Below are 13,969 nucleotides of genomic sequence, written 5' to 3'. Positions count from 1 at the left end.
TAAAATGTATTAACTCCACTTATGTGTGTGTGTTTTGTTTTTTGGAGTAATTGAAGATGGCAACTAATCCCTTATAAATCGTGAAAGTAAGGTTTCCACAAATGATCTCTAAAAATGAGCATATATATATACGTACATATAACAGCGTTTCGCTTGGATTGGCACCAGTCACGTTATAGGTCCGTTTCTTAGCTAGTAGAGCTTGAAAAACAAAACAAAAAGTGATCCGTAGTTAACAATAATCAAATCTAAGTGTTCGAGCCAATGAAAATGATATATTTTACGCCGAGCAAGCAGACGCCTGACCAAGCCACCCACGGCTGAAAGGGCGAGCATGTTTGGTGGGTTACATATACGTATAATAAACAAACGAAAAATTCTGTTAATAACGTGATTGGCTCGGCATGGCCAGGTAGTTAGAGCGCTCGACTCACAATCTGAGGGTCGCGGTTTCGAATCCCCTTTTAAATGTTATGTATGGTCAGTTCTGCCACACAGGGTAGAAAATTAGACCATGTTTGCTGAAAGAAATGACAAATGAAAGCACTTGAAATGTTGTACTATGGAAAATTATGAAGACAAATTACACAGAAAAAAACTAATGAGGAAAACTGGAATGTGGAAAGACAAAAAGACAACTGCTGGAGATATGCAAGAATCAGTACACTTGCTTCTTTGGGCATATAATTAGGTCTGAGGGAAGGCAGAGATTCTGATGGGTAAAACTGAAAGAAGAACAAGAAGTAAGCTGAGAGACTTGAATTAGGAATGACAATACAGGAAGTGAGGAATAGAGAACAATGGAAAACCATAGTTGTCAGCCCTCAAAATTGTGGGGCACACCATAATTGATTGATAAAAACTCTTAAATGTAGGTCTGTTTTGTGATTTTTGTTTTCTTTGCTTTTACACTTCTAATAAAAGTATGTCAGGCCTGAATATCACAAGATTTTTGTCTCATACGCATAAATAAATGTTCATAATATGAATGATGTAAATTATTATTAAACTGCACATTACTGAGAAATACAATTTTTTTTAAAGATTTTTATATGAATATTAAGTATAGAAAGTAGTCAAACACAAAAAAATCAATGATGATATTTTGGCATCTAAAAGGATTTTATATATGTTTTCATTTCATAAATATAAAGTTCCTATACTTTTACAAGAACAAAAATTTATATATTATATGCAAGTATACTTATGCTGAATAGGAATAACCAACTGTTCAATTAACATAACATCCACTCATCACTTGGCATACATCTTAATTAAAATAAGACTTTATCACTTCAGGTTTCTTAATCATTTTTGAAAGGTTAGTTTATCACAATGGTTTGAATTCCACAATATACGAGTTCAGTAAGAGTAATCTCTTTCAAATAAAAAAATTATAGGTTTCAACAATAACAATGTTACACACACTTCCTTATATACCTAATATATGGTCATTTATTAATGAAACACCAACATTAATTCTCTACATATAAAGTTATAAAATACTAAACTTTCAATAGCTTACAAAAAATTGGCACATTATTACTGCTATCCCAGGTGTCCCAAAAATCCAGTAAACTGTCCTTAGGCATACCAGAAAAAAAAAACTTTCTGGCACTTTCTGTGCTACTTAACCTATTTAAAATTCTTCTCACAGAACCCTTTAAACACAGTATAAAAATAAATTTTGTCTCCACACCTTTCAGATCTCACTGCCCTGTGATATAAGCAATAACCTAACTACAGTTTTACTATTAAGACTTTTATGTTAAAAATACTTTCTTCCATATAAATCTCCAGCAGTAGAATTTTTATGGAATATGAAGGATCTCATTTTGCTTAGCTAAAAATATTTATTTCTAACAGCACAGTCTTCACATTTTTCATGCTTTAAAATTTTTCAATATTTAGTTCATTAGTAAATTTTTAAGTTAATTACTGAATTATGTCACAGGATTCTAGTTTGTATTTATGGTACAAAAGTATGAAATTAAAGGTTGAATAACAAACCATGCATAATTAAATATACACTATAAAATCTCTAAAAATCAAGATCAAATGGTTTTGTGTCAATCTTTACATGACTGAGGTTGTTTAGATTCATTATCTGTTTGTGGAGCTTTACACTTAAAAGAAACTGGTTAACCGACAAATTTGTTTAGGATTATGCATGACTTTTGTTTATCATTTAACAATTTTCTTAGTTTTCACCTTTTTTCATCATGAAAGGCCATCCTATATAAAAGTTATTAAATGTTAGGGTATTTATAGTTTGTAAAATAAAATAGTTATCTATTTTCATTAAAAACCTATCTTTAAAAGAGTGATCATTTATTCAATATTTCACCCTCTTATCAAATACTCTGTTTTCATAAGTGTCCCGATATTATTTTCATAAAATCTTGTATGTAGTATACAGTGTTAAAAAAAAAAGGATTTCACTTTTCCCAATAATTTTCAATACTAATACTTGTTTTTTTTTCTTATCAATAGAGAAAGTAAAGCAATGCATGAAATGAACTTGTCTCTGAATTTGTTGTATTTCAATATAAACATTTTGCATTAGGTTTGTAAGTATTCTGTACTTTTCTCACAGTGAAAAAAAACTTACAAGACAATTCCATACAGTAACCTAACCTCATTATCCTCCTTCTTTAAGTCATAAAAGGATTAAGAATAGTTTCTGTAATCATTCTACAACGTTTGTGCATGATTTGACATGAATAATAATGAACTCAACATGTAGGGTAGAGAGATAAATATTTTCAAAAGAAAAGTAAATGAATTACCAAACGATTCTGTTTTTCTAACATCCCATATTTGCTTTCATTACTTGAAATATAACACTGAAAATGTGTATATAAAATAGTTAACAATTTAAAATAAAAAAATACTCACTTATTGAATTTATATATGTCTTCTATATTTCCAGAAAGATCTTCTAAAGTTTGATCACTTATTTTTCGGACTTCTAAGGACAACATGTATTGGAAATACCCCTAAAAAGAAAACTTCAGTTTAAAATAACATATGTACATTTATCTAGTTATTCACTTGCATATCTATCTACATATATATCCACAGGGATAACATTTGTAATATCTATAAACTTACATCCAAGATAGAAAGAAAACAATTATTTTCTATACTTGTATTCACTAGGATATTTACACATTTCCTGCTACAAAACAGTTTGTCAATTATAACGCTCCAAATAACTTTGTTATTGTAAGTCATTTTTACAGTCCAAAAACTAAATTTTATGTTCCTTTACATGACAAGCTAGGACATGGAGCTTGTTGTAAATTGACTATTATAAATATAAAAATAATAACCAATTGGCATACCTGTCCAAAGCACAGATAAGACATGTGGGCCCCTGGGGAATGCCAGAGGAAGTCAGATGAAAATGCAGACAACTCCCCCTTTATGTCATTCTCTGGGGAACTGAAAGAGTGCATGCCAAGTTTAATTGAGATATGTCAAAGGAGGACACCCAAGAAAACTAGAGAATGAAACTGGGAGGGGTGTAGATCTGAACACCAATCCCCATTATGCTTTTCCCTGGGGTGTGAGAAGAGTGTTTTTAAAATTTGGTATAGATCAATAGAATAGAAAAGCAGATCCAAATGCTACCCTCCCGCCATGTCACTCCCCAGAGTGACTTTGAAGTTTGGTAGAGATCAACAAAATAACACAGGTAACACATATGGACCCCAAAGGTAGACTTAAAGTAATCAGATCCAAAAACCAACCGAATCCCCTATGTCCAAGTTTAAAAAGAAGAAAGAAACAAACAAACAGTAAAACTAAACGTTTTGATAATGTTTCTTCTTAATGTTGCGATTTTTAAAATACACTAACAACAATTATATCCTTCTGCAATGAAATGAATGTCGCGTTTGTCCGAAAGTAACATGTCCTGTTACACTTGAAATATATAGAGTTGCTCGTTGTTATTTCAGCAAGAGAATATATTCACCATGAATTTCCTCATTGTACTTTTGTTTTTCTGAAATTAAGTATTTTAAAAAATCAAGCACAATAGTTAAAAGGGCGAGGCACGGTTAATTATAACATTCAATACAAGCACATAAGTCTGACGTGAACCAAACTATTTTGGGTTTGATATCATCATAAAAACTTACAAGGGGTAAATTAAGAGTAGGTTGTTTTCATCTAAGATAAAGTATATATATATTTGAGAGCATCCTTCAGCTTCTACAGACCTAATGAAGTCCCTGAACCACCTGTTTATTTTTTCTCATCGTGGGTGCATTTAATTTTATGGTGCACCCCTAACTTATGGAATCACACTACACCCCTGGTTTAATGTTTTCATTGGGTGGAAGATTTATAGAAAGCATAAAGAATCTTTATTATATAACTTGTATGCAGAGTAGTTGGTAAAAGTTAATTGCTGGTGCAGTAGAGAAAAAGAGTTCACAGAAAAAGAATGTGTAATAATATGTATGCTGTTGATACAGCACTTATTGGTGAAGCTGTGGAAGAAATACAATGATCATTTGACTGGTTTGTTGATAAGTGAAAAAACTATGGACTCAGAATAAATGTCAACAAAACTAAGATAACAGTAATTTCATGATCTGAAGAAGATCCCAGAATATTCATCAAAGTAGATGGTATAGAGCTGAAACAAGAAGTGGAGTTCACTTATTTGTGGAGGAATATCAATAGTGATGTCAAACATGGAAAAAAGAGAGCGAGAGATAAAGCAAAGGATAGGAAAGGCAAAAACAGCATTCTTAAATCTCAGAGAATTGCTCAAAAGAGTCAAACTAGAACTGAAGAAGAGACTACGGGGCTTCCTGTTGTCTGGGGCTGATTAGGTCCATGGTTAATATATCCTCCCTGTGTAAAGGACAGTAAATCGTCCTTTGATGTATTTAATTCACTTTGAAATTTACTAATCTTTTCCATTTGTGTATGCTGGCTTTCTCTCAACTGTTGGAGACTTTCTTCTTGTTTATTTTCTTTCTCCTCCACCCACTGCTTTAGTCTTTCTTCTTGTTTCTTTTCTTTCTCCTCCAACCACTGCTGTAGTCTCTCTTCTTGTTTATTTTCTTTCTCCTCCAACCACTGCTTTAGTCTCTCTTCTTGTTTCTTTTCTTTCTCCTCCAACCACTGCTTTAGTCTCTCTTCTTGTTTCTTTTGCTGTTCTTGTATTGCTGCCATCAAATCTGCTAAGTCGTAGTTTGATTTGCCACTTCTCATTTCCATTTTGTTTTCCCTCTATCCCACTTCTGACACCAATTTGTTACGTATCTGCTTGTTTGATAATTTCCAGTATAAATTCTTTCCAAGGAACTTCAGCGATACAAGCACTTTCTTAATTAAAACTAGTTTATTCTTTCTCTATACAACTTTGTAATACACAGAATTTCCACAGTCACTTTAAACTTAACAACCTTTACTTACGGTGCCTACTGTTCGCTTGACTCAATTATCTCTATCTTGAATCTATCTTCATATCTATGCAATCTATTTGCCTATCGCTGGCTTTATTTGCCGGGCTTATATACTAAAAAAGAGGGCACCTGGGAAACACTCAGATATTCGCGAGGTTCCTCGATAAGTCATGATCCTTATAGAAACTCCAGCGTGCATGCTCCCAGCATCGCGTGACTTCCGCTGTCGTAACAACTTCATGAAATTTGCTTTCACCACTAAATGGTGATTACATAAATATAATTAAAACTTTTTATTTTTCACTGAGCCCAAAAATATACAAATACACTTCTAAACTTAATACAACTGTACATGATAATCCTAGGCTCAATGTTTTACATTAGTTTTTTTTATTTTTAGTAAGAATCAGATATTAATAGTCTTGTGGATATTCAAAAATTCATTAATGGCATCAAACGTCAAAATCTGAGCAGATATACCAAACAACTGATGAGTAAGTACTTTTAATGTATTTTCAGGGTATCAGTAAGCATTTGTTGCAAAGGTTTTAAAACAATAAACATAAAAGTATTCAAAAATAACTAAAACATAAAAGAATAACTGAACTTCAACTTCTTATTTAGAATAATAATAAGTTTGATGGTCTGAGGTGACACACAGTTCAATTGAATTTTGTAAATTTCTTGTAATAACACATTAACAATACTCATACAATTAATCAGCTAAAGAATATCATACTTTGTTTTGTGTTTTAGAACAAATATTCATCACTAAGGTAAAAATAACATTGCAATTACAATATTTAATCATAATCATTTTAGTAAATTTCATTTTAAGTAATAAGGAAAACCAAAGCATGATTGTTACTGTACCAAGTAAATATAAAACATTCAGTAAAAACACTTATAAATCAATCATGCTTACATTTAATAAAAGTTGATACTTTGTTATTCTTTGAACAGGTTTCAATAAGTATGAGCCTAAGGGTAACTGATGATGTAGAGCAATTTGTCTTTCCTATAAAATTATAAAATCAAAAGGATTAATTTAAATGACACCAGTAATTGTAATATTTTATGATTTATCTTATTACATATGTGTAAAATAAAAATGTTCCATAAAATTATAAAATCAAGAAGATTAATATAAATGATACCAGTAATTGTAATATTTTATGATTTACCATTTTAAAAGTATAAGCTTTTGCAGTGGAAATTTCCCATTTTCATCCACATCCATTTGCAAGATTGAAAAATACTTATCTTTTAGATAAAAAGAATTAACACTTAAATAAGCACCATTTTCTATGAAGGTAGATAAAATGTACATTTTTATATTCTGAATATCTATCTGTGCATGTAAGTTAACTCGTTAGAAACTTGGATATATCACTTAATAGAACGTGAAAAACTAAAAGTTTTAATACATTAGTTTGATTTAAACTAAACTACTAAAAATTGTACAGCTTCATATACTATTAAATTGGTAATCACATTAATATTTCAAGTTTCAAGACTCTACAGAATAAAATATTGTATGAAATGTAGATTATATAAATAAACTTTTTTTTAGAACTTACTCGAAAAATCTCAGCTGTTTGTGAGTTTTGCATCAGCTTTGTTAACACTTCTATTGATCTGCAAATAGAATATTATATAAAGCTATATTTTGATCAACTATTACTGCAGAATAGCTTAAGTTTTGAAATGACAACGATTTCTGAGAATATGTCATATAATTATACTTTATGTAGAGTTCTGGTCACTTCTTCTCAGCAGTTATTTTTATTCTAACAAAATTTTAAATACGAAGTTGCAGCTTTGTAGCATTTCAATAATGTGGCATCAAACAAATACACTAAACATTTGTAAAATATACCTTGTATTTTTATTTGTATTCTCAAAGTACAAAGACTAGAACTATACTGTTAAATAATATTTTTTTCTTGGGGTTATTACTCCAAAGGTAGTAATAGTTGGAAACATAAATAAGGAAATAGACTGTAAAGGCTACAAAAATTGGTTAAATCACTCTACACACTCAAAACATATCACATTTTGCTAAAACTTAACTTAAATCTTAACTTCAACAATTTGATTATAAAATAGTCAAATATTAAAATGTAATGTTTCTAGCAATAAAAAATGTCTATAATTCACATTCTATCTTTGTAAGACATGTTGCAGTTTTAGATAAATTACTCTCAAAATAGAGAAAGTTTTACAATCTAGTAAGAACTTATAGCTATATGAAATATATTTGTATATTTTTCTACATTTTTATTCTTCTATGATGATCAGCAAGTAATGGTAAAGTTTCATTTTCCCATACTTGTTGTTGCTAATTCATTCTGCAGCTTTTATTGGTACTACTATGTTTAATGATATAAGCATATTATTAATAGAAATATACAAGAATATGTTTTCGTCTTGAGATTTTATGCAGTTACCTTGGATAATTTGTGCAATAATGTGCATATATTGCAAAACCTGCACTGTTTTTGACAAAACATCTGGCAACTTCTACCGGTCTTAGGCCACAGTCTTCTAGTTCTTTCAGAAAGATTCTAAGTTAAAAAACAAAACAAAAAGTTACCTGTTCTTTCATAATTTTAATATTCAATACACAAACCATGAAAATACAAACTTTACAATTTATATAAATGATTGTACTATACACTGCATTATATACAGTAACTCTCACATTTACGGCGATTGGATATGAAGTCGTTAAGAAATTAGGGAACAATATCTGAAATAAGTTGGTTAAGTCCGGTTTAACATTGTTTTTGGAGGGCTTCTTCTTCATCATCGGGATTCGGTCCATCTTTTGGACCAGGGAGGATCAGATTCAGCAATGACCTCTTCCTCCCTCTCAGGAATTGATGTTATTTTGTTTGCACTGTTACTGAATCCTAGGTAATAACCCCTCTTACGTTGTTACATTACTCACAGTGTGTTAAATTTTGTCCATTGTCCGTAGTTTTTAATTGACATGACCTTTTCATGCCATATTCAGTTCGTGGAGTAATATTAACTCGCATATTTTTACTAGCTTTATTTATGCACGATCGCACTATTACTCTATGTTCACAATACAGTTCCGCTTAGCAGTCATATATACGCACACAGTGGCGGATTTAAGGAGGGGACAATTGCCTCTCCCCTCGCCGATCTGATACAAGTCTGGCACTCCCTTTCCAAAGATGATGCACTAGCCCCTTTTCAAGGGTCAAAATATTGTTTATCAAACCGCAGCATATAGATTTTAATAACTTGAGTTGCAAAATATCGGATATCCAGGCAACCTGGCAATCCATATCAAATGAGTTACACAAGCGATATCATATTATAAAGCCTGTAAGAGAAAGTATTTGTGTTACCACGTTCCTCGGGCAACTATTGCGAGGTTTTGAACCGCGACCTCGGGATGGTGTTGTATGGCACCAACGGTGGAATGGTCATTGTGGAATAGGAATATTAGGAAACGCAAAATTGATTGTGGTCAAGCAGATAAACCCGCAGATTCTAAAGTGAGTAAAAAATCTGCAGATGAACCTTTCATGTAAGGAAACATGCAAGTTTACGCATGGATTAAGCCGCTCTACGGCTGAACAATACTACGATAGGTCAAGTCTGAACTCACGCGATAGTGCTAGGTTGTTAAAGCTTGTAGGCCTAGACCATCTCTAGGCCATATTTTTAAATTACTTTATTATCTATAATCTATATAAGTGTTTAGTGAAAAAAATATAAACTGCCTTTTATCCATGTAATGAATTTAAGTGCGTAAGGATGCTATGGACCCAAAATTATTTTATCAGAGATTGTACAAAAACGAATGCGTTTTAGAAACAAATTTATCTTGTAATTGTCTAACTTTTAATTCCGCTTCTTTTGATAGGTATTTCATAAATACACACCGCGCAGTTGTGGAGATAATTAGCATGGGTTCCTAGGGATCCCCCTTATGCAATAACGGTAGTGACCATGACAAAAATAAAAATTCTTATGCTTCCATATATTTGCAATTGTTTGTGGGATAGGACCTACTAGTAATATTATAAACACAAAAAATAACTGTGGTTATACTTTATGCCTAAAAATTCCGCACTTCTCCTCACCCATCTGAAATCTCCTATATTTTCCTATACTGCAGTAAATCAATACAAAACGTACACATTTTGCGTCCAATTTTTGAGTGTCTGATAAAATACACTAAATAGTAAACATACACCCAATAATCTTTCGAACTTTGCAGAATGACTTAATATATAATAAAAAGTGTTATATCTTTCCTTGATTAAAAATGTGTTAGGAGATTGGGAGTCGATCTTCGACGTCAATTTTTTCCACATTTTTCGCGCCTTCAAATATTGGTTTTTCCGGAAGTGGCCCAACAACTGAATTAATAGTGTGAACACTCAACCAAAGCTTCAATGGGTACTATGAGATCCACAACATCATCTCCCTTCCCCCACTTACCCCAAATTGTTGAGTTTGATATCAAATAAAATAATGAATGGTCCCATTTTTATCACTAAAACTCTAAAGTGGTTTCCTCCGACTTTTCCGGGGAAATCTTGAAAATAAGTGTTTTGTTTTGGTTAACAACTAAATTAGTTACACAGCAGCATAGGCTCTGGGAAAATGAAATGTAAACATCTGGCCATAATTCAACTCAATGTCCGATTCAAATGAAATTTTCAGTGTGCGTTGGATAAAAATATCTTTGCAAAAAAGAAAAGATTCATAAATCTCTTATTGCTCCTTTAAGGATATTTGTATTAAAAACCAAGAAGTTTTTTTGCAAAGAACATGATAGTAGATAATTGAAGAGAGCATTTTCTTTACATGAAATGGAGAGTTCATCTTTGGATGTTTAATATAATTGTCGTTTTTTTATACAAACTTGTAAACACTGGTTTTTGTTCGTAAATTAACAACGTTGTACCCACGCGTACTCGAACTTTTATTCCACTCATGCAGCTATAAAACCACATTCGCAAAATCAAAATACGAGCACATATGGTTGAATCCCTAACTGAATTTTAAATAGGAGGCTATATACGGATAATAATTAAAGTTTGTTTTCCCCATATAATTATATAATGGCAGATGATTGAAAGAAAAACAAATCCATGAATATATATATATGTGTGTGAATGGATTACAGGGTCACAATGTTGGTGGAGAGCGCAAAGAAGTGCAAGAGTTTGGACTCCTTCTCTAGTCAAAGATCACTGACAATGCTGGAAAATAATGATGAACAACCTAAAATAGAACAAATGTTGAGGAGAAAGAAGAAACGAGCTTTTAAATGAAGGCGAGATTGAGGAAAATGAGGGGGTGGATTGTAAATTAGACAGTAAACGAGACTCACCCATTAGAGAGCCAGGACTTTGTACTGCAGACCACCAAAAATATCTTTGTACTGTAGACAAAGTTACAGACGACCTGGAAAATCTAGAGCAAGTATGCACGGGGCCAGCGAATGTTTCTAATACCTTGTGTAATGATTCAGATGCTCATTAGACTGATAGCAAAATCATACAACTGCAAGAGGATGCAGCTTACTTCTTACAAAAATAAGGTCTAAAAGTGAAAGAGCTCAGAGTGGCACTAACAAATAACTGGAGACCAAAGAAACAAGGGTGCCCGTCATCTTTTGATTCATCTTCTAAGTATTATCGGCGGGTTTCACTTGCACGTCTTCAGGACGAGAAATGAATGGTTAGCTGTTAGCAAAGCAGATGGCCTTAAGAGGCTATGGTGCAAAGTTTGCGCTCTCATGAAGGTATCAGATCTTAAAAGAGGCCACCCCCACCCCCTACTAAATAGGTTATATGGTGAAGAAGCCTTTGCAGAATTTCAAGAAGCTGCACTGAAAAAATGAATACATTTCCTACACAAAGCATCGCAATTCCATCAACTAAGTATGGTGAGAAAGAACGAGTTCCTTTAATGAATGGCCAAAGCAGACCAGCCACAGGATCCCGTTTCATTAACGTATGGCAACTCTGCCAACATCATTCAAAGGAATCGAACTGCATTGTGGAGCATCATTAAGTTGATATTGTCATGTGCCCAGCAGAATATTCCTCTATAAGGTCATCATGATGATAGAGAAGTGTTGGTGCAGCATACTGTTGAAGCAGGGGACAAAATGCTAGAAGATAATTGAAGAAGGCACCAAAGAACAACATACATGTCCCGCCCCAGACAACGCAGAATGAAACTATGTCTTCCTACTGACCTCATCAAAAAGAAAATAAGTTTCTATGGCAAAACAAGCACCTTTTTTTTTACAATAAGAGCTGATGAAACAACTGACTGAACACAAAGAGAACTGATAACAGTTACTCTATGATTTGCACATGATGATGGTTCCCAGCTTCAGATTCACGAGACACCATTTGTTGTTCTGAATTTACTTGAGCAAAGCATGTGTATAAAGAAGGAAGAAAAAAAAAAGCAGCTGAGGAAGGAAAAGTTGACATGGAAAACACTGGTGAAATGAAAGATATTAAGATGTTCAGTAAAAGTATCGGAAAGGTCATACTGAGGGAGACGAACAAAATAGGCTTGAATCTCAACTACTGTGTTGGACAAGGGTTTGATGGTGCTTTGGCAATGTCAAGTGAGAGAATTGGAACCACAGCCTATATTAAAGATGTGGCACCACTTGCAGACTTCAATCACTGTGCCAGTCATTGCCTAAATCTTTCTGCTTGCTTCTCAGATGCTGAAAGTTCTTGCCTTGTCTTGCTGCCTCAATACTGTGAAGGAAGCAATCAGTTTTTTCATGCCAGTGGAAAAATGAACCAAGTTTTGATGGAAGTTATCAAATTGGAAAAGAATGACTAACACAAACATAAACTGATGAAGCTATAAAAGTTTTGAGACGATTTGACTGGGTAATGAAAAAACTTTGTTATGAATGTAGGATGTTTTGACAAGATTTTGTCATCCTCAGAGACAAGTAGTTTACAGAGATACATGAGTATATAAACAGTATAGAACAAAGAAGTCACAACACAGGATATTACTTCACAGTCTAATATAGGCATCTGGAGTGTTGATTTAAGGTGGGGCTGTTTTCTTCAATTAAGATAGCTATTTTGTGTTTATTGATATTAGGTTCTTTGTTTAAAATTACAGTGTTTTGCATGGATATACTGTGTGTTTTTGAGTTACAATGGTAGTAAACATGGGAGGGTTTGTGTGTTTTTTTTATTATGCCAAGTGAACATGTAAATCTGTTTTTAACAGTATGTTGGAAGGGTAAAAGTACTAGCTTTTTTTTAAAATTTAGAGAATGTTTTCTCTTATCTTAAAAGGTTTTGTCTCTTTTATTTAGGTCTTTAGTATCTTCTTGAACAATTTAGAGCATTGAAGTAAAAATAGTTGTTTGATCTTAAGTCAAGATGAGCCTCAGATTTCATTCCAGACCCCGCAGCTAAACCCTAATGCATACATATTCAGTCCTGCCAGAAGTCACATTCCAGACATGAGTGTCAGCAATAGGGGTGATCTAGTACGAAGGAAGCCCCAGGAATTCAATGGGAAGGCACCCTGGGAAGCATATAGAGCACAATTTGAGCTCCTGGCAGAAATGAATGGATGGACAGAGGAGCAGAAAGCAGTGTACCTGGCAACGAGCTTGAAGGAATAATCACTGGAAATACTTGGACAGTTGTCAGCAGATGACAGGCACAACTACAGAGCACTGGTAGCGGCTCTAGAACTCAGGTACTGAACCCAAAATCAGTCTGAAGTCTACAGGGCTTGGTTTAGGACGAGAGTCCGTTCTAAAGGGGAGAGCCTGCAAGAGCTGGCACATGATTTGGAAAATATGGCACACAAGGTCTACCGAACTACACCACCCAATGTCCTCAGAGGTACCAAGGTTGGTACAGCCATCAGGATTCAAGGCCAGAAAAGGGCAGCTTTAAGAGAAGCTCGAGGGACTTTGCTGGTACTGTAACAAACCTGGGCACAAGAAAGCTCAATGCTGGAAACTTCAACACAGGGAAGATGCCATGGCAGGAAAGGCTGCTACCCAGACAGGTTGTTGGAACTGTGAAGAGCAAGGACATATGAGAAGTCAGTGTAAAAAGAATATTACCAATAAGTCAGCCTCGGGGACACCAGTAGTGGTTGGTGTTGAGGGATGCCCACCAACCCCCCCCCATTGTGAATGTCCCAATGGCTAAGTGTAAAATGGCAAGCACACACAGTGTCTACGTGACAGGAAAGCTGGATGGCCAAAAGTGCAACTTTGTCATAGATTCTGCATCGAAGCAAACCCTTGTGAGTATCAAGGTGCTAGATCACCTAGAAGTACTAGAAGCCATACAGAAGCTCTGTGATGTGACAGGACATTATGCAAGGTTGTGGGGACCAGTGTGGGTAACTGTTGAGCTCAAGGGCATAAAGGACAGACATGATGTATACTTGGCTGACATTGAAGACTCATGCATATTAGGATTGGACTACTTACTACCGAAGAAGTGTGTAGTTAACTTCGATAAAATGAT

General features: G+C 33.8%; 1 protein-coding gene across 1 annotated transcript in view; it reads right to left on the bottom strand.

Annotated features, from left to right (window-relative positions):
- Positions 1-2,898: 2,898 nt before the first annotated feature.
- The window catches only part of LOC111088184 (pleckstrin homology domain-containing family G member 1-like), a gene marked incomplete at its 3' end in the record, with an annotated part of 24,735 nt that continues 13,664 nt past the window's right edge, over positions 2,899-13,969 (bottom strand). The window contains exon 3 of the mRNA XM_022397426.1: positions 2,899-2,999. Within this exon, the coding sequence (XP_022253134.1) occupies positions 2,899-2,999 (101 nt within the window). The remainder of the gene's footprint in view (positions 3,000-13,969) is intronic.

This window comes from Limulus polyphemus, unplaced genomic scaffold (assembly GCF_000517525.1).
Source record: "Limulus polyphemus unplaced genomic scaffold, Limulus_polyphemus-2.1.2 Scaffold3269, whole genome shotgun sequence".
NCBI classification, from domain to species: Eukaryota; Metazoa; Arthropoda; class Merostomata; order Xiphosura; family Limulidae; genus Limulus; species Limulus polyphemus.
The sequence above is the reverse complement of the archived record's forward strand: the minus strand, read 5'-3'. Positions and strand labels throughout refer to the sequence as shown.